Source organism: Ranitomeya variabilis, chromosome 5, assembly GCF_051348905.1.
Source record: "Ranitomeya variabilis isolate aRanVar5 chromosome 5, aRanVar5.hap1, whole genome shotgun sequence".
Lineage (NCBI taxonomy): Eukaryota > Metazoa > Chordata > Amphibia > Anura > Dendrobatidae > Ranitomeya > Ranitomeya variabilis.
In genome coordinates, this window is record NC_135236.1 from 92,926,030 (window position 1) to 92,946,594 (window position 20,565).

At 42.8% G+C, this 20,565-nt stretch overlaps 1 protein-coding gene across 2 annotated transcripts in view; it reads right to left on the reverse strand.

Annotated features, from left to right (window-relative positions):
- The window catches only part of LRRTM4 (leucine rich repeat transmembrane neuronal 4), a 732,348-nt gene that overhangs the window by 107,668 nt on the left and 604,115 nt on the right, over positions 1-20,565 (reverse strand). Inside the window, exon 3 of one of the 2 annotated variants that reach the window (XM_077262967.1) lies at positions 8,684-8,767. The exons of the other annotated variant lie outside the window; for it this stretch is intronic. Coding sequence (XP_077119082.1) covers positions 8,723-8,767 — 45 coding nt within the window. The 3' untranslated portion in view covers positions 8,684-8,722. The remainder of the gene's footprint in view (positions 1-8,683; positions 8,768-20,565) is intronic. 2 annotated transcript variants of the gene reach the window in all.

The following is a 20,565-nucleotide window of genomic DNA, read 5'->3' on the forward strand; positions in this document are numbered from 1 at the left end:
GAGCTCCTCTTCTCACTCCCTTCTCTCTCTCTCTTCTCACCAACTGACTGAATCCTCACAGACTAACTCCACCTCCTCCTGTTTCCATGACAACTCCTCACTCCCAACTGTCACTTTCTCCACCCACACCCTCTACCTAGTTCCCTCTCCAGCCTGAGATGGGGCCCTCCCTAACTAGGGTCCGCCCAGATCCCCCTGGCCTGGAGTCGTGTGGTGTTGGATACTAGTGTATGGGTACCGGATAGTGCCCCCTCCTTACCCAAGAGTTGAGTACCACACCTCTGGCTGAGGTGCAGTACCCCTGTGGCAACTGGACCTTCAAGGGCACCACAATCGTACTCAAAGAGTGGTGATAAATGGTTTAATATCCAATTAAGTGTTTGAAGTGGGGTACCACAAGGTTCTGTCCTGGCCCCAGTGTTGTTCAACATTTTTATAAATGATCTAGATAAGGTAACTGAAGGTAAACTTTTCAAATTTGCAGACAATGCAAAGCTAGAAGGGATAGCTAACACTACAGAAGACAGAGAAAGGATTCAGAAGAATATATATAAGCTTGAACAATGGGCAGCAACTAACAGAATGGTATTTAACAAGGAGAAATGCAAGATTCTATGTCTGGGCATGAAAAACAAAAATAACATCTATAGAATGAGAGGAATAGAACTTAGCAACAGCACATGTGAAAAAGAACTAAGCAACAGCATGTGTGAAAAAGACTTGGGTATACTAATAGATCACAGACTGCACATGAGTCAACAGTGTGATGCAGCAGCAAAAAAGGCAAACACAGTTCTAGGATATATTAAGAGAAGCATAGAGTCTAGATCACGTGAAGTAATTATCCCCCTCTACTCCTCCTTGGTTAGGCCTCATTTGGAATACTGTGTCCATTTCTGGGTACCCCATTTTTAAAAAGACATTGAAAAACTGGAGCAAGTTCTGAGAAGAGCTATCAGGATGGTGAGCTGACTGCAAAATATATCCTACAAGGAAAAGTTAAAGGATCTGGGAATGTTTAGATTTCAAAAAAGGCTAAGAGGAGACTTAATAGCTGTTTGCAAATATCTGAAGGGATGTCACAGTGAAAAGGGATCATCTTTATTCTCATTTGCACATGAAAACTCAAGAAGCAATGGAATGAAACTGAAAGTGAGAAGACACAGATTAGATATTACAAAAAACTTGTTGACAGTCAGGGTGATCACTGAGTGGAACAGGCTACCATGAGAAATGGTGAGTTCTCCTTGGAAGTCTTCAAACAGAGGCTGTACAGACATGTGTTTGAGATGGTTTAGTGAATACTGCATTGAGCACGGGGTTGCACACGATGACCATTGAGGTCCCTTCCAATTCTAAATGATTATGAACTTGTTTTCTTTGTATTATCTGAAAGCACTGGGGTTTTTTTTATTTTGATCATTTTTCTTTGTCAGAAAAAAAACAAAACAAAATGTATTGCTTGGAAATTCACATCTTGTGAGAAATTTATAGAATAAATGAACAATTTACTTTTTCTTCAAAAATATACCTATAAAGAGAAAAATCTGAACATTTTGCAGTGGTCTCTTAATTTTTGCCAGAGCTGTATATTCCGCTGTTCTAGGTGAAAGAATCAATTCTAGAGACGATAATACTTCCTTTAAGGGGATTAAGGCCCTTATGGATTTTCAGGAGGGCAAAGAAAGTAGGCATAGTTGGTGACTCTAGTGACAAAAATTAGTGTTCATTATTAGAGATGAAGGACTATTCTCTGGCTTTGCCAAGGATGGCTAAAAGCGTGTTAGTGTATATGAGGGTCAGATTAGCAGATAAGATTTCACAGGTCTTAGAGTCATCTAAGATGGAGTGGCATAGGGTTAGATATTTCGGGTGGTCTAAGAGGTTGAGATTACCCTTTTGCCCAAGAGTTTTCGAATCAGATTTTTTTCTCTAATCTCACAAGGGCAATAGATTCATTCTCAGAAAAACTGGTGGTGCTGCAGGGAAATTAAATACATTCTGCAAGGGTTAACCAGAGATTACAGTTGGTCATTAAAGGGGTGGTCAGAAACTACTTTTTATTTTATTCCTATGTCTGTATTTATTATGTTATAGTTAAATCTTTTTCTAATATACATTAATTAAATATTCCTTATAATTTCCTCATTGAACTATCTAACTGCTTTTTTATATACTACTCCCTCCCTGATGATGCTTTGTTTGAGATTGCCCAGTGTTTGCTGGGATTCTCAATGAGTCGTCATGGGGCAGAGGTTGCGGTCATTGCCGCAGCTTCTTCCCCCTCCCTTAAATGAAGCATCAACAGTGACTTCTGTTTCAGGGGCTGGGCTACTCGCTGCTCGACTGAGCATGCATCAGCTGTCAATTCCGATGGATGATCAGTAAGATCTCGTCACTGTGCACTGTTCTTCTTATTGCACAGTGACAGTGCACTCCCTCACCAGCTCTGATGAGAAGTGATGAGTGATATATTTATTGGTCCTCTACTTTTGACTTATTTTATAGTTGCAAAGGGAGTGCAGTGGTAAATCCAAACCACGTTTCCCCTGCTTTTCTTGGCCACAGATGTAGAGGCATAGTTCAGACTTACCACTGCGCACTATGGCACTGCAGTAGCCATCTTGGATCAATGAGGTAGTCTCATCAGGGAATGCAAAGTAAGGCAAACAGAAGACACCAGGTGGCATGCCTATACTGTAATTGACTACAGCATAGCCACTATTTAGTACTAGGGTGAAGAGGCGAACTAACCCTTAGATTATCCAGTTAGTCCACTAGGTGGAGTGAAACAACGAAGGTTGATAAAAAATATCCCAAAAATCATATGTTTTCTCTGAGAAATTACAGTAAAAACAGTAAATAATTTTCTAGGGGAATGACATCACTAGATATTTTTGTCACTAAGCCAGTAGAGTACCAACAGTGGAGGCAAACCCTACAAGTGCCTTGACTCCTGACGGTTTGGAGTGCCCTGGTGTCTTTACATTTTCAAAGAAATTGCAATACAACTATACCAAGGGCGCATCTACCTAAGACATGCCTCTGAAACTCGCATCACAATCCTTGCTGGAAAGCAGCTTTGTGGACTGGAACTTGGACACCATTAGAGGCTTCTTCTGACCAACCCGACCATACTCGGCAGTAGGACTCTTAGTGAACTGTTTGGTCAAGGTCTGCTTATGTGCCCTGATAAATGCTGTAGCAGTGCATGACGGTGGCTGGTTTGCACCCCCCATCTACCACACATCACCACTAGACCCTTCTGCAGTATGTCCGCTGTGTGCAGATAGTTGCTGTCAGAGCAGGCAGCACTGCAGGATGGACCGGGAATGGGGGGTGACTGGGAGGATGCGCAGGTGGCACAGCGGGAGGGCCCGAGTGTGACATAAGTGGGTGAACAAAAACTCATTCAGAAGTTTGTTATGGATGGGGTCTTGGCTTTTCTAGTTATGACCTGATTTGTTGCACCCTTGGACAAGATAACAATCAACGCCCTCCTATACCCAAACTCGATTCTTGTTTTTAATTGATGCCGCCATCCTCCAGAAAGCTAAATAATAAGAGACATATAACAAAAGAGAAGCTAAAAAATATGTAAAAAGAAAGGAAGCAGAAGCAATTACCCTTCCACTACTGTAAGAAACAGTAGAGCAGACAACAAAGGCTGGCGAGAGGTAACAAGTTGGCTTTCTTGGCATCTGATACTTGCGTCTCAGCTTTATTTCATTGCCCCTAAGAGATTTTTATCCTTGGTCATTTCATTTTTAGTAGCAAAAAAGTTAATGTACGTTCAATGCAATTGCTATTCATCTAAATGAATCTTATCTATATTTATGTACTATTTCCATTCTGTTTGCTGGCTCAGTATTGTGCTAGCAGAAGCCCTCGCTATAAAGAAAACAGAGCGCAGCCTATTAACATCTAATGAGAGAAGCGGGAGTTTGCTGTACACAGTCTAAAGAACAAGATGAAAAATCATGTTTTGTTAAGAAATCTGTGCTCCTGTTCATTTCGCTTCCCCACATCTAATCTGAAACTTAAGCTGGCCGCATCCTCAGGCACAAACAAAATGATTCTTTAATGATTCGGGTGGATTTAATAGGGGAAATGCTAAACAGACTGGACAAGATCGTCTGCATTGGGATAATTTGGAAGATTTTACATTACAAGACATCAGAGACAGCAAAAGTAATAGGACGGGGGGTCATGTATGACACAGAGACATTTCATTTTTAATGTCTTGCCATAAAGTTGCCTCTGTCTTTGGCTTTGATTATTGATACGGGATGAATGTTATAATGGTTTATGTAGTTACTTGTAGATGTATCTGTAGCAGTGGTGGGGCCTGGTGGCTTGCTCCCTGACACTCCAAGGGTTAAATGCATTTGATGTTTGTGTATGTTGTAAAAGGATAATACCCATTAGCTTGGACAGGGTTAACTGTAATGGCCGGCTCAGTTTGGGAGGGGGAACTGAGAGTTAGTAGCAAGTCCAGGAAGTGACAGGGCAAGTCAGTGTGTGGACCGCAGTGTGCAAAGTAGTAGTCAAGAGGCTGCTAGGGACAGCGTGGGGCTAGTTGGGGCAGTAGATTGCCAAAAAGTCTCAACAAAGTGCTTCTGGAGCGCAGCGCACCTCTGCCTCCTGGCTTCCTGCTTGCTGAGTTCAGTGCGCTCCCAATGATTGGTAGTATGAACTATCGGGATGATTGAGCCTCTGGTACAAGCTGTGTGCTCACCCTTACTGGAAGCAGCTGTGCCTCTCCAACACTGGAGGAGAGCAAGGGAACTGGAAATGGCTGGACTTGACCAGATTCAGAGCAATGCCTGCAAACTCTATAGCAAAGAGCTGTCAAACACCATTCCAGTGGAGTTTCTTATTGCAGCGCTGGAGCGGTGCTTCAAATTTAAGGTCACTGCCCCTTGGTCTTATACTTACATTCTCCCGTCTTTACCTTCTATCGCTGCCGCTCGGGTCAGTCTTCAGCAAGTTGTAACCTGTCGGATCGCTCCAGTGTTTGTAGGAGCGAGTCAAAGATCACTTTCCAATCTAAGTCTATGAGAGCATTGTTCTGACCCTCATAGACTTATACTGAGCGCCTGTGACAGTTACCTCTGACCTCCAAACAGTCAAAAGTTACGGTCACAAGATGGTGTCATGGGTCCGGAGCAGCACTGATAAAAGTGGAAGCCGGCAATGGATAAGTATAGGACCTGGGCAGGGACCTTTTATTAATAGCACCACTCTAGCACTGCAGGTGCTTGCATGTGATTGACTGCAGAGGAGGCCGGTAACCTAGGCAATGAACGGTAAACAATAAAATATAAACTTCTTTGTTCTTTGGCAATGAAAAGGATTTTTAATAAGAATTAAATTCGACAATTACAATTCGAAAGTTGCTTGTTCACATTGGCACCAAGAGAGGGTGGTTATGTGACCCTAAGTATTCCAACTAGACTTGTCCGGCCATGCCCATCTTGTCGGCAGGTGACCGAAAGTATGAAAATCACATACTTGCGATCTCCCAGCACCGGAACAGGAGAATCCTGACAGTGCACAGTGTGCAGGCTGTAAGGATTCACATGTCTTCAGTCACATAGAGTGACTGCAGACTTGTACTCTAAGGCCGGACAACCTAGGGCTAGACCCCTGTTCATTGTCTTGTTGAGGGAGAGGAGTAAATACCTTGGGAGTAGTGTTGAGCATTCCGATACCGCAAGTATCGGGTATCGGCCGATACTTGCGGGTATCGGAATTCCGATACCGAGATCCGATACTTTTGTGGTATCGGGTATCGGTATCGAAACAACATTAATGTGTAAAAGAAAGAATTAAAATAAAAAATATTGCTATACTCACCTCTCCGACACAGCCTGGACCTTACCGAGGGAACCGGCAGCGTTCTTTGCTTAAAATGCGCGCGTTTACTGCCTTCCGTGACGTCACGGCTTGTGATTGGTCACGTGCCGCCCATGTGACCGCGACGCGACCAATCACAAGCTGTAACGTAATTTTCAAATCCTGAATGCCTAGAATTAGGCATTCAGGACCTGAAAATTACGTCACGGCTTGCTGTGATTGGTCGCGTCGCGGCCACATGGGTGGCACGCGACCAATCACAAGCCGTGACGTCACGGAAGGCAGTAAACGCGCGCATTTTAAGCAAAGAACGCTGCCGGTTCCCTAGGTAAGGTCCAGGCTGCTTCGGAGAGGTGAGTATAGCAATATTTTTTATTTTAATTCTTTCTTTTACACATTAATATGGATCCCAGGGCCTGAAGGAGAGTTTCCTCTCCTTCAGACCCTGGGAATCATACAGGATACCGTCCGATACTTGAGTCCCATTGACTTGCATTGGTATCGGGTATCGGTATCGGATTAGATCCGATACTTTGCCGGTATCGGCCGATACTTTCCGATACCGATACTTTCAAGTATCGGACGGTATCGCTCAACACTACTTGGGAGAGATTAAAAAGCAAATATATCAACAGGAAGCTCAGCGGTTCTTGGTATGGTCCAAACAAGAGCTTCTGCAGGACAACCCTCTCTAAAGGACCTCTCTATGGAACTGCTAAATGGAGAATTGATCAAATGATCACTAGGCATAAAGGGTTAAACATACTCCAAGCCCTTCTGTCCTGAGTGGTAAATTGTATGCCAATTTATATCATTTAGACCTCATTTTTAGGGCAGATTTTTTTTATGTGAGACTGCATTCGTTTTTCTGAATGTCCAACACATAAGCAATCATTCTCGTTGTTTTATCCCCCTGGCTTCCCCCCACACACCTTAAGGTCGTGAACCATGGCAGGGATCCCACACTGTCGTTTCTCAAATGCTAAATGGTTGCTATTTATACAGCCCGATCTCTTCCATTTATATAATGGTATAGATTCTGCACTTACTACAAGGAATGCAAAGCACGAGGCAATACTTCTAATGCCAACTCGAAGGTCACACAGCACCACTAAGTCTATCGCAGTGCAGTGTGCACATATCATGGCATAAATCAATCAATATGCATGCGCTTTATTTCCAGTAAATGTAGCAGTTTGTCTTGTTGTCTCCTTAAAATGTCCATAAACCTGAAATAGCTGTCGACCCACATTTATTTTTCCTGTCCCTCCAAACATGTGCATGGCTGGTTCAGCTGATTCGACATTTATGGCTCCGATCTCTGCCGGCACAGAGCGGTCACCAATTACTCCTGCCCGTGATTCAGCAGCTTCCGCTGAGGTCACATGGACACAGTAGCGGCTTCTCCTCTGCTCAGCTTTGTTGACTTCCAACGTCATGCTGATTGATAGTCGGCTCCCCGCTGCCTAACTGCAGGAAGCCATGCTGTCAATCAGCCGGCAGTCAAGCCCCATAAACAGAGCAGTGTGGAAGAGAAAGAGCAGCTCTGTTGACGTAGATCAGTTGAGCTGCCAGCAGGAATGGTCAGTATCCGCCCTGAGGCAGCGTAGGATAGGGCAGGCAGGTTGTTTCATCTGTTAGCATCTATCTGCCTGCATGTTCTTAGGCCCATAGTAAAAAAATTCCTAGATAACCTCTGTAATGGCTCTGCAAAAATATCACAAATCCACCAGAACTCTTGTTCTTGGTTCTGACGTCTCTCTATTCTCCCCCTCCCTTCTCTCAGTGTTAGAGATAGCTGCCGGGAAAGAGATGGGGCTGTTAGCAGATCTCTACAAATTTGCATAGAGGCAAAAGCATGTAAAGTCTTAGAGAGGGCACAGGCAACAGGCTACAGTAAAGGAGGAAAGCGCATAAATAAGTGCAGGATAGAAGCTGAGCTGATATGTACCAATGAAGAAAGCAGCACCCTGGATACATATAGAGCTGACACCCAGCCTATATTACTGGGAGTGACACTCCCACAAAAGACAAATACGAAACCTGGATATGGCTTCAAACTGCACATCAAGGGTCTGAAAATGAAGAAGGGATAAAGATTGCAGATTGAAACGTTGTGCAATTTTATTACCAGTAATATACTGTGTGTACTAATTTTTCCTCCTCACAGTTCTCCATAGCCTTTAGTCCACAGTTCAGTTCTGATATTACACTACAGAGAATCCACCCACTCAACATAAAGAGAACATGGACATCCACGGAAGCAAGGAGAGGGAGAGAATACCCCAATGAATGGGATAGACACAACACTAATCATGCAGTAATAACTTTATGTGACGGATGAGAAGAGCATGAACACTTTGTAGATGGGTCTCACGCTTCGTGATCTTGGCACTGCCAGATAATTTAACATTAGATTTCATGACAAAGGTAGCGGAACGCTGTTATTTTAACACAGCCAGCCTACCAGAATAAGACACATATCAATTCATTCAAGTCTCGTAAGTTATAAAAGAATGGAAGGCATCTCAGATTGACCACCCTATGGTCCACAGTTCTTCCCATACACAACTGGTTGTGAAAAGATTGCCTTCTATTCAGTTGGGGATCTTCAGTAAAGTACTGAACAATGGGATGGAATATGTATGGTACCCAGAAAATAAGTTGTGTTAATAATAATTATAGTTTCTGGTTTATTATACAAGAATTCACAACTAATGGAGGCCACAGAAGATACAAATGGTTGACAAGAATGGTGACTATCATGCATGCTCGTCTGCGACAATCCGGTGCTAACTGATGCAAATACTGAAATATCTCTCACCTCCTAGGCATGTGGTCTCAGCTCAGCTCAAGGTTTGGGTCAGCAAAGGGAGGCTTGCACTGTGGAGACCTGACTGTACCTGGCCTGTGGACAGAAAACAGGGGCTTCAGAATATCATTGTGACGTTACCTTCACACAAAATTATTTTCGTTGATCAGTTAGCAGAAGATTGGGAGAGAATGAGGGCATGCAATCAAATACTTTGCTCAAAGTGTGATGATAATAATAATTATGTCCAGCCAGAGCATGAATATGATGGATAAGGAAGGGAGAAATGGAAGATATTGTGAAATGAAATTCCCTTTGAGTGCATATAATGTCCTTGGTAACAATGAATAGCGTAATGAATGGAGGCAGCTGAATGTACGCTATGTATATGCTCTTCTCTCCCACATCTGAGAAAGTCGTGAATGGAGGCAAGGGGTGCCAGCTAAGTAATGCTCCTGTTTTCTTATTTGCTTGAATAAAATAAGAATGTCCTCCGCACTTGTATGAATGCAGGTTGGTCATCGGGGAGAGGGATGCGCATGTGGAGGAGGAGCGTTAATGAATAAGCCGAGGAAATACACTACATTTGAAATACATACACAGGGCTGCATTACATTTTACTCATGTTGCATACCAAACATCTAAGCTTGCACAGAATATCTAAAACTTACACCAAATACTCGAAGAGAGAACTTAAAGAGTTACCGTCGTTTTAATTTTTATTTTATAAATCAACTAGCTGAAGAGCCCGGCGTTGCCTGGGCATAGTAAATATCTGTGGTTAGTTATAGCACCTCACTTCTCTTATTTTCCCATCACGCCTCTCATTTTCCCCATCACATCTTTCATTTTCCCCCTCACATCTCTCATTTTCTCCCTCACACCTCTCATTCTCCCCCTCACTCCTCTTATTTTCCCCCTCACTCCTCTCATTCCCCCCTAACACTTGTCATTTCGACCTCACATCTGTCATTTTCCGATCACTCCACTATTTTCCCTCACTCCTCTCATTTTGCACTCACACCTTTTCATTTTCACCTCACACCTCTCATTTTCACCTCAGTATATACATGTTTGTCATCTCCCTTATATATAGTATACACCTGTATGTCATCTCCTGTATATAATATATACCTGTATGTCATCTCCCCTGTATATAGTATATACCTGCTGTGTGGCATCTCCCCTGTATATAGTATATACCTGTATGTAATCTCCTCCTGTATATAGTATATACATGTGTGTCATCTCACCTATATATAGTACATATCTGTGTGTCATCTCCTCCTGTATATAGTATATACCTGTATGTCATCTCCTCCTATACATAGCATATACCTGTATGTCATCTCCTCCTGTATATACTATATACCTGTAGGTAATCTGCTCCTGTATATAGTATATACCTGTGTGTCATCTCCTCCTGTATATAGTATATACCTGTATGTCATCTCCTCCTGTATGTAGTATGTACCTGTATGTCATCTCCTCCTCTATATAGTATATACCTGTGTCATCTCTCCTGTATATAGTATATATCTGTGTGTCATCTCCTGTATATAGTATATACCTGTGTGTCATCTCCCCTGTAAATAGTATATACCTGTGTGTCATCTCCTCCTGTATATAGTATATATCTATATGTCATCTCCTCCTGTATTAGACCTCGTTCACACGTTATTTGGTCAGTATTTTTACCTCAGTATTTGTAAGCTAAATTGGCAGCCTGATAAATCCCCAGCCAACAGTAAGCCCACCCCCTGGCAGTATATATTAGCTCACACATACACATAATAGACTGGTCATGTGACTGACAGCTGCCGGATTCCTATATGGTACATTTGTTGCTCTTGTAGTTTGTCTGCTTATTAATCAGATTTTTATTTTTGAAGGATAATACCAGACTTGTGTGTGTTTTAGGGCGAGTTTCGTGTGTCAAGTTGTGTGTGTTGAGTTGCGTGTGGCGACATGCATGTAGCGACTTTTGTGAGATGAGTTTTGTGTGGCGACATGCGTGTAGCAACTTTTTGTGTGTCGAGTTGCATGTGACAGGTTAGTGTAGCAAGTTGTGTGCAGCAAGTTTTGCGCGTGGCGAGTTTTATGTGTGGTGCCTTTTGAGTACGTGCAAGTTTTGTGTGAGGCAACTTTTGCATGTGTTGCAACTTTTGTGCATGTGGCAATTTTTCCGCGTGTGCAAGTTTTGCGTGTGGCGAGTTTTCCATGAGGTGAGTTTTGCACGTGTGGCGAGTTTTACATGTGGAGAGTTTTGCGCGTGGCGAGTTTTGAGCGGCGACTTTTGTGTTTCGACTTTTATGTGGCGAGGTTGGTGTATGTGTGGTGAAATGTGCGCTGAGGGTGGTATATGTGTTCGAGCACGTGGTAGTGTGTGGCGCATTTTGTGTGTGTGTTCATATCCCCGTGGTGGTGTGGTGATTATCCCATGTCGGGGCCCCACCTTAGCAACTGTACAGTATATAGTCTTTGGCGCCATCGCTCTCATTCTTTAAGTCCCCCTTGTTCACATCTGGCAGCTGTTAATTTGCCTCCAACACTTTTACTTTCATTTTTTCCCCAATATGTAGATAGGGGCAAAATTGTTTGGTGAATTGGAAAGCGCGGGGTTAAAATTTCACCTCACAACATAGCTTTGACGCTCTCGGGGTCCAGACGTGTGACTGTGCAAAATTTTGTGCCTGTAGCTGCGACGCCTCCAACACTTTTCCTTTCACTTTTTCCCCATTATGTAGATAGGGGCAAAATTGTTTGGTGAATTGGAAAGCGCGGGGTTAAAATTTCACCTCACAACATAGCCTATGACGCTCTCGGGGTCCAGACGTGTGACTGTGCAAAATTTTGTGCCTGTAGCTGCGACGGTTCAGATGCCAATCCCGGACATACACACACATACACACACACACATACACACATTCAGCTTTATATATTAGATTGTACCCATGAAAATAAGAAACTTTGTTATATATTGTATCTGAGAAATCTGCATCTTTCTCCTCCTGGACTGATCATTCATTCTCAAAATTGTCATTGCCGTGTAAAATCTATACTCAGTGAAGACAGAATGTTACATTACTGATATAGGAGATGGCAGTTGGTACCGAGGAGATTCTATGTAGATGGGAGGAGTTGAGAGGAAAGGTGGAGCTAGAGGCAAAGCTCCTCCCTATCCGGGCTTCCTAGAGTCTTATCAGCAGCAGCTGCTATCTTCTATCTCCGTAATGGGAAAGTCTGTCTTCACTGAATCCACATTTTAACCAAGAAATGAGAATTGTTTAACCCCTTTCTGTCATTAGACGTACTATTCCGTCCATGTGGGGTGGGCCCTACTTCCCAAGGACGGAATAGTACGTCATACGCGATCGGCCGCGCTCACGGGGGGAGCGCGGCCGATCGCGGCCGGGTGTCAGCTGCATATCGCAGCTGACATCCGGCACTATGTGCCAGGAGCGGTCACGGACCGCCCCCGGCACATTAACCCCCGGCACACCGCGATCAAACATGATCGCGATGTGCCGGCGGTGCAGGGAAGCATCCCGCAGGGAGGGGGCTCCCTGCGGGCTTCCCTGAGCCCCCCGCAGCAACGCGATGTGATCGCGTTGCTGCGAGGGTCTTACCTCCCTCCCTGCCTGCTCCAGACCCGGATCCAAGATGGCCGCGGATCCGGGTCCTGCAGGGAGGGAGGTGGCTTCACAGAAGCCTGCTCAGAGCAGGCACTGTGAAGCAGCCTGCACTTCTCTCAGATCGGTGATCTGTCAGAGTGCTATGCAAACTGACAGATCACCGATCTGTATTGTCCCCCCCTGGGGCAAAGTAAAAAAGTAAAAAAAAATTTTTCCAAATGTGTAAAAAAAAAAAAAAAAAAAAATATTCCAAAATAATGAAAAAAATATATATATATTATTTCCATAAATACATTTCTTTATCTAAATAAAATAAAAAAAACAATAAAAGTACACATATTTAGTATCGCCGCGTCCGTAACGACCCGACCTATAAAACTGGCCCACTAGTTAACCCCTTCAGTAAACACCGTAAGAAAAAAAAAAAAAAAACGAGGCAAAAAACAACGCTTTATTATCATACCGCCGAACAAAAAGTGGAATAACACGCGATCAAAAAGACTGATATAAATAACCATGGTACCGCTGAAAACGTCATCTTGTCCCGCAAAAAACGAGCTGCCATACAGCATCATCAGCAAAAAAATAAAAAAGTTATAGTCCTGAGAATAAAGCGATACCAAAATCATTATTTTTTCTATAAAATAGTTTTTATTGTATAAAAGCGCCAAAACATTAAAAAAATGATATAAATGAGATATCGCTGTAATCGTACTGACCCGACGAATAAAACTGCTTTATCAATTTTACCAAACGCGGAACAGTATAAACGCCTCTCCCAAAAGAAATTCATGAATAGCTGGTTTTTGATCACTCTTGCCTCACAAAAATCGGAATAAATAGCGATCAAAAAATGTCACGTGTCCGAAAATGTTACCAATAAAAACGTCAACGCATCCCGCAAAAAACAAGATCTCACATGACTCTGTGGACTCAAATATGGAAAAATTACAGCTCTCAAAATGTGGTAACGCAAAAAATATTTTTTGCAATGAAAAGCGTCTTTCAGTGTGTGACGGCTGCCAATCATAAACATCCGCTAAAAAACCCGCTATAAAAGTAAATCAAACCCCCCTTCATCACCCCCTTAGTTAGGGAAAAATAAAAAAATTAAAAAATGTATTTATTTCCATTTTCCCATTAGGGTTAGGGTTAGAGCTAGAGTTAGGACTAGAGTTAGGGCTAGGGTTATTGCTAGGGTTAGGGCAAGGGTTAGGGCTAGGGTTATTGCTAGGGTTAGGGCTAGGGTTGGGGCTAGGGTTGGGGCTACAGTTAGGGTTGGGGCTAAAGATAGGGTTAGGGTTTGGATTACATTTACGGTTGGGAATAGGGTTGGGTGTGTCTGGGTTAGAGGAGTGGTTAGGGTTAATGTTGGGATTAGGGTAAGGGGTGTGTTTGGATTAGGGTTTCAGTTATAATTGGGGGGTTTCCACTGTTCGGGCACATCAGAGGCTTTCCAAACGGGATATGGCATCCGATCTGAATTCCAGCCAATTCTGCGTTGAAAAAGGAAAACAGTGCTCCTTCCCTTCCGAGCTCTCCCGTGTGCCCAAACAGGGGTTTACCCCAACATATGGGGTATCAGCGTACTCAGGACAAACTGGACATCATCTTTTGGGGTCCAATTTCTCCTGCTACCCTTGGGAAAATACAAAACTGGGGGCCAAAAAATAAGTTTTGTGGGAAAAAAAGGATTTTTTATTTTCACGGCTCTGCGTTGTAAACTGTAGTGAAACACTTGGGGGTTCAAAGTTCTCACAACACATCTAGATAAGTTCCTTGGGGGGTCTAATTTCCGATATGGGGTCACTTGTGGGGGGTTTGTACTGTTTGCGTACATCAGGGGCTCTGCAAATGCAACGTGACGCCTGCAGACCAATCCATTTAAGTCTGCATTCCAAATGGCGCTCCTTCCCTTCCGAGCTCTGTCATGCGCCCAAACAGTGGTTCCCCCCCACATATGGGGTATCAGCATACTCAGGACAAATTAGACAACAACTTTTTGGGTCCAATTTATCCTGATACCCTTGTGAAAATACAAAACTGGGGGCTAAACAAATCATTTTTGTGAAAAAAAAAAGAATTTTTATTTTCACGGCTCTGCGTTATAAACTGTAGTGAAACACTTGGGGGTTCAAAGTTCTCACAACACATCTAGATAAGTTCCTTGGGGGGTCTAGTTTCCAATATGGGGTCACTTGTGGGGGGTTTGTACTGTTTGGGTACATCAGGGGCTCTGCAAATGCAACGTGACGCCTGCAGACCAATCCATTTAAGTCTGCATTCCAAATGGCGCTCCTTCCCTTCCGAGCTCTGTCATGCGCCCAAACAGTGGTTCCCCCCCACATATCGGGTATCAGCATACTCAGGACAAATTGGACAACAAATTTTGGGGTCCAATTTATCCTGTTACCCTTGTGAAAATACAAAACTGGGGGCTAAAAAATCATTTTTGTGAAAAAAAAAAAGAATTTATTTTCACGGCTCTGCGTTATAAACTGTAGTGAAACACTTGGGGGTTCAAAGTTCTCACAACACATCTAGATAAGTTCCTTGGGGGGTCTAGTTTCCAATATGGGGTCACTTGTGGGGGGTTTGTACTGTTTGGGTACATTAGGGGCTCTGCAAATGCAACGTGACGCCTGCAGACCAATCCATTTAAGTCTGCATTCCAAATGGCGCTCCTTCCCTTCCGAGCTCTGTCATGCGCCCAAACAGTGGTTCCCCCCCACATATCGGGTATCAGCATACTCAGGACAAATTGGACAACAAATTTTGGGGTCCAATTTATCCTGCTACCCTTGTGAAAATACAAAACTGGGGGCTAAAAAATCATTTTTGTGAAAAAAAAAAAGAATTTATTTTCACGGCTCTGCGTTATAAACTGTAGTGAAACACTTGGTGGTTCAAAGTTCTCACAACACATCTCGATAAGTTCCTTGGGGGGTCTAGTTTCCAATATGGGGTCACTTGTGGGGGGTTTGTACTGTTTGGGTACATCAGGGGCTCTGCAAATGCAACGTGACGCCTGCAGACCAATCCATTTAAGTCTGCATTCCAAATGGCGCTCCTTCCCTTCCGAGCTCTGTCATGCGCCCAAACAGTGGTTCCCCCCCACATATCGGGTATCAGCATACTCAGGACAAATTGGACAACAAATTTTGGGGTCCAATTCATCCTGTTACCCTTGTGAAAATACAAAACTGGGGGCTAAAAAATCATTTTTGTGAAAAAAAAAAAAAGAATTTATTTTCACGGCTCTGCGTTATAAACTGTAGTGAAACACTTGGGGGTTCAAAGTTCTCACAACACATCTAGATAAGTTCCTTGGGGGGTCTAGTTTCCAATATGGGGTCACTTGTGGGGGGTTTGTACTGTTTGGGTACATCAGGGGCTCTGCAAATGCAACGTGACGCCTGCAGACCAATCCATTTAAGTCTGCATTCCAAATGGCGCTCCTTCCCTTCCGAGCTCTGTCATGCGCCCAAACAGTGGTTCCCCCCCACATATGGGGTATCAGCATACTCAGGACAAATTAGACAACAACTTTTTGGGTCCAATTTATCCTGATACCCTTGTGAAAATACAAAACTGGGGGCTAAAAAAATCATTTTTGTGAAAAAAAAAAAGAATTTTTATTTTCACGGCTCTGCGTTATAAACTGTAGTGAAACACTTGGGGGTTCAAAGTTCTCACAACACATCTAGATAAGTTCCTTGGGGGGTCTAGTTTCCAATATGGGGTCACTTGTGGGGGGTTTGTACTGTTTGGGTACATCAGGGGCTCTGCAAATGCAACGTGACGCCTGCAGACCAATCCATTTAAGTCTGCATTCCAAATGGCGCTCCTTCCCTTCCGAGCTCTGTCATGCGCCCAAACAGTGGTTCCCCCCCACATATCGGGTATCTGCATACTCAGGACAAATTGGACAACAAATTTTGGGGTCCAATTCATCCTGTTACCCTTGTGAAAATACAAAACTGGGGGCTAAAAAATCATTTTTGTGAAAAAAAAAAAAGAATTTATTTTCACGGCTCTGCGTTATAAACTGTAGTGAAACACTTGGGGGTTCAAAGTTCTCACAACACATCTAGATAAGTTCCTTGGGGGGTCTAGTTTCCAATATGGGGTCACTTGTGGGGGGTTTGTACTGTTTGGGTACATCAGGGGCTCTGCAAATGCAACGTGACGCCTGCAGACCAATCCATTTAAGTCTGCATTCCAAATGGCACTCCTTCCCTTCCGAGCTCTGTCATGCGCCCAAACAGTGGTTCCCCCCCACATATCGGGTATCAGCATACTCAGGACAAATTGGACAACAAATTTTGGGGTCCAATTTATCCTGTTACCCTTGTGAAAATACAAAACTGGGGGCTAAAAAATCATTTTTGTGAAAAAAAAAAAGAATTTATTTTCACGGCTCTGCGTTATTAACTGTAGTGAAACACTTGGGGGTTCAAAGCTCTCAAAACACATCTAGATAAGTTCCTTAGGGGGTCTACTTTCCAAAATGGTGTCACTTGTGGGGGTTTTTAATGTTTAGGCACATCAGGGGCTCTGCAAACGCAACATGGCATCCCATCTTAATTCCAGTCAATTTTGCATTGAAAAGTAAAATAGCGCTCCTTCCCTTCCGAGCTCTGCTATGCGCCCAAACAGTGGTTTACCCCCACATATGGGGTATCGTCGTACTCAGGACAAATTGCACAACAACTTTTGTGCTCTAATTTCTTCTCTTACCCTTGGGGAAATAAAAAAATGGGGGCGAAAAGATCATTTTTGTGAAAAAATATGATTTTTTATTTTTACGGCTCTGCATTATAAACTTCTGTGAAGCACTTGTTGGGTCAAAGTGCTCACCACACATCTCGATAAGTTCCTTAGGGGGTCTACTTTCCAAAATGGTGTCACTTGTGGGGGGTTTCAATGTTTAGGCACATCAGGGGCTCTCCAAATGCAACATGGCGTCCCATCTCAATTCCTGTCAATTTTGCATTGAAAAGTCAAATGGCGCTCCTTCCCTTCCGAGCTCTGCCCTGCGCCCAAACAATGGTTTACACCCACATATGGGGTATCAGCGTACTCAGGACAAATTGCACAACAATTTTTGGGGTCCAATTTCTTCTCTTACCCTTGGAAAAATAAAAAATTGGGGGCGAAAATATCATTTTTGTGAAAAAATATGATTTTTTATTTTTACCGCTCTGCATTATAAACTTCTGTGAAGCACTTGTTGGGTCAAAGTGCTCACCACACATCTAGATAAGTTCCTTAGGGGGTCTACTTTCCAAAATGGTGTCACTTGTGGGGGGTTTCAATGTTTAGGCACATCAGGGGCTCTCCAAATGCAACATGGCGTCCCATCTCAATTCCAGTCAATTTTGCATTGAAAAGTCAAATGGCGCTCCTTTCCTTCCGAGCTCTGCCATGCGCCCAAACAGTGGATTACCCCCACATATGGGGTATCAGCATACTCAGGACAAATTGTACAACAAATTTTGGGGTCTATTTTCTCCTGTTACCCTTGGTAAAATAAAACAAATTGGATCTGAAATACATTTTGTGTGAAAAAAAGTTAAATGTTCATTTTTATTTAAACATTCCAAAAATTCCTGTGAAACACCTGAAGGGTTAATAAACTTCTTGAAAGTGGTTTTGAGTACCTTGAGGGGTGCAGTTTTTAGAATGGTGTCACACTTGGGTATTTTCTATCATATAGACCCCTCAAAATGACTTCAAATGAGATGTGGTCCCTAAAAAAAAATGGTGTTGTAAAAATGAGAAATTGCTGGTCAACTTTTAACCCTTATAACTCCGTCACAAAAAAAAATTTTGGTTCCAAAATTGTGCTGATGTAAAGTAGACATGTGGTAAATGTTACTTATTAAGTATTTTGCGTGACATATGTCTGTGATTTAAGGGCATAAAAATTAAAAGTTGGAAAATTGCGAAATTTTCAAAATTTTCGCCAAATATTCGTTTTTTTCACAAATAAACGCAACTTATATCGAAGAAATTTTACCACTATCATGAAGTACGATATGTCACGAGAAAACAATGTCAGAATCGCCAAGATCCGTTGAAGCGTTCCAGAGTTATAACCTCATAAAGGGACAGTGGTCAGAATTGTAAAAATTGGCCCGGTCATTAACGTGCAAACCACCCTTGGGGGTGAAGGGGTTAAGAATGACTGATTAGTCCAGGAGGAGAAAGAAGCAGATTTCTCCGATAAGATATGTTACAAGGTTACTTATTTTCACGTGTACTATTGATCTATGTAAAAAATAATACAAGGAGAATAGCAATGGTGGAGTTCATCACTAAAGGCCCCCATACACATTGAGTAAAACTTGTCTGAATCCAGCAATTTGAACAAAATTGGCCAGCCATATCATCTGCACAGGGGTCCTCGGACAGATTATGTTGGGCCATGTCAGGACATAGGGATCTGGTAGCTCCTCTCTCATGGTCAACACAAGAATGCTTGGTCGAGCATTACTGTATATGGGGGAGTCTGCACAGATGGTTGTCAACTGAAATTACGTCCAACAACTAACTAATATGTATGGCCAAACTATAGGCTAGAAATCCACATTTTTCGAAACTCAATGGAGAAGGATGAGTGGAAAGTCATAAATATGTCCTCTAGTCATGGGGTGTAGATTAAGATATGCTACAGCATGTAATGGGTCATCTAATACTATTGGTGAAGATAGGGATGAGGTCTGTCTATCAAATATTACCATTTTCAGACTAAAGGGGATTTGTCGAATTAAACATGAAATCTGATTGGTGAGGAGGAGAAAATGAGCAGATTGATATATAGGTTTGTAGGAAAAGATTCCATTAAATTCCTGCTTATTTGAGATTTAGAAGTCTAGTGGGTGGTCCTAATTAGTAATCGACTGATTATCTTGTTTTAGTGTGCACAAAGTCGCCCCCTGGACTCCTAAACCCAGGTTAAGCAGGAATAACAAACAATAAAACACACAGTCTACTAAATATCTTCCCACAAAGTAATATATCAATATAATTCTATATATAGATTTAGGGGTTTTTTTACTTAAAAGAAGCAATTTTGACTATATACAGTGGGTGCGGAAAGTATTCACTCTTTGTTTCATGGCAGCCATTTTGTAAGCTCAAAAAAGTTTATGTTTTTTTCTCATTAATGTACATTCTGCACCACATCCTGAGTGAAAAACACAGAAATGTAGAAATTTTAGCAAATTTATTAAAAAAGAAAAACTGATACATCACATGGTCATAAGTATTCAGACCGTTAGCTCAGACACTCATATTTAAGTCATATGCTGTCCATTTCCTTGTCATCCTCCTTGAGATGGTTCTTTCTGACCACAAACTACTCATATTTTCTTCCCTCTCCACTCCTTGTCCACAATCCCCACTCGACAAACTCACACACCATCCCATAAATCTTAAACACCTCGATTTACACTCACTCTCTGATTCCCTCCTCCCTCTTACAGACATAAGCTCCCTACACAATGCGGATGCCGCTGCTGCTTTATATAATACCACAATAGCTGTAGCTCTGGAATCGGTTGCCCCTCTCACACATAACAAAGCTCGCAAAATCAACAGACAGCCCTGGCACACCAGCCTGACCAAAGAACTGAGAGGGGCTACCAGGGTTGCTGAGCAGAGATGGAAAAGATCCCACTCCAATGAGCATTTCATCACATACAAAGAGTACCTCACTACTTTCAAGGAACACTCGCTGCAACAAAACAAACCTACTTCTCATCTCTCATATTCTCCCTGTCTCACAACCCTAAACAGTTATTTAACACTTTCAATTTTCTCCTCCGCTCCCCAGCACCCACTCCCTCTCCACTCATCTCTGCTGAAGACTTTGCCTCATTCTTTAAGCAGAAGATTCACAATATCAGGGACAGTTTTGGTCGACAACCCCCAAAGACCTTTCTCCTAACTGCTCAGCACTCCTACAAAACCAACTTCTCCACCATTATAGAAGAGCGACTCTTCACTCTAATCTCAAGATCACATCTCACCACCTGTCCACTTGACCCAATCCCACTTCATCCCAAACCTCACCATAGTCTTCATCCCAAGCCTAACCCATCTCTTCAACCTGTCACTACCAACTGGTGTTTTCCCCTTTAAACATGCCTCAATTACACCTATCCTCAAAAAGCCCTCCCTTGACCATCCTATGCATCTAGTTATCACCCCATATCACTTCTCCCCATGCCTCAAAACTACTGGAACAACACG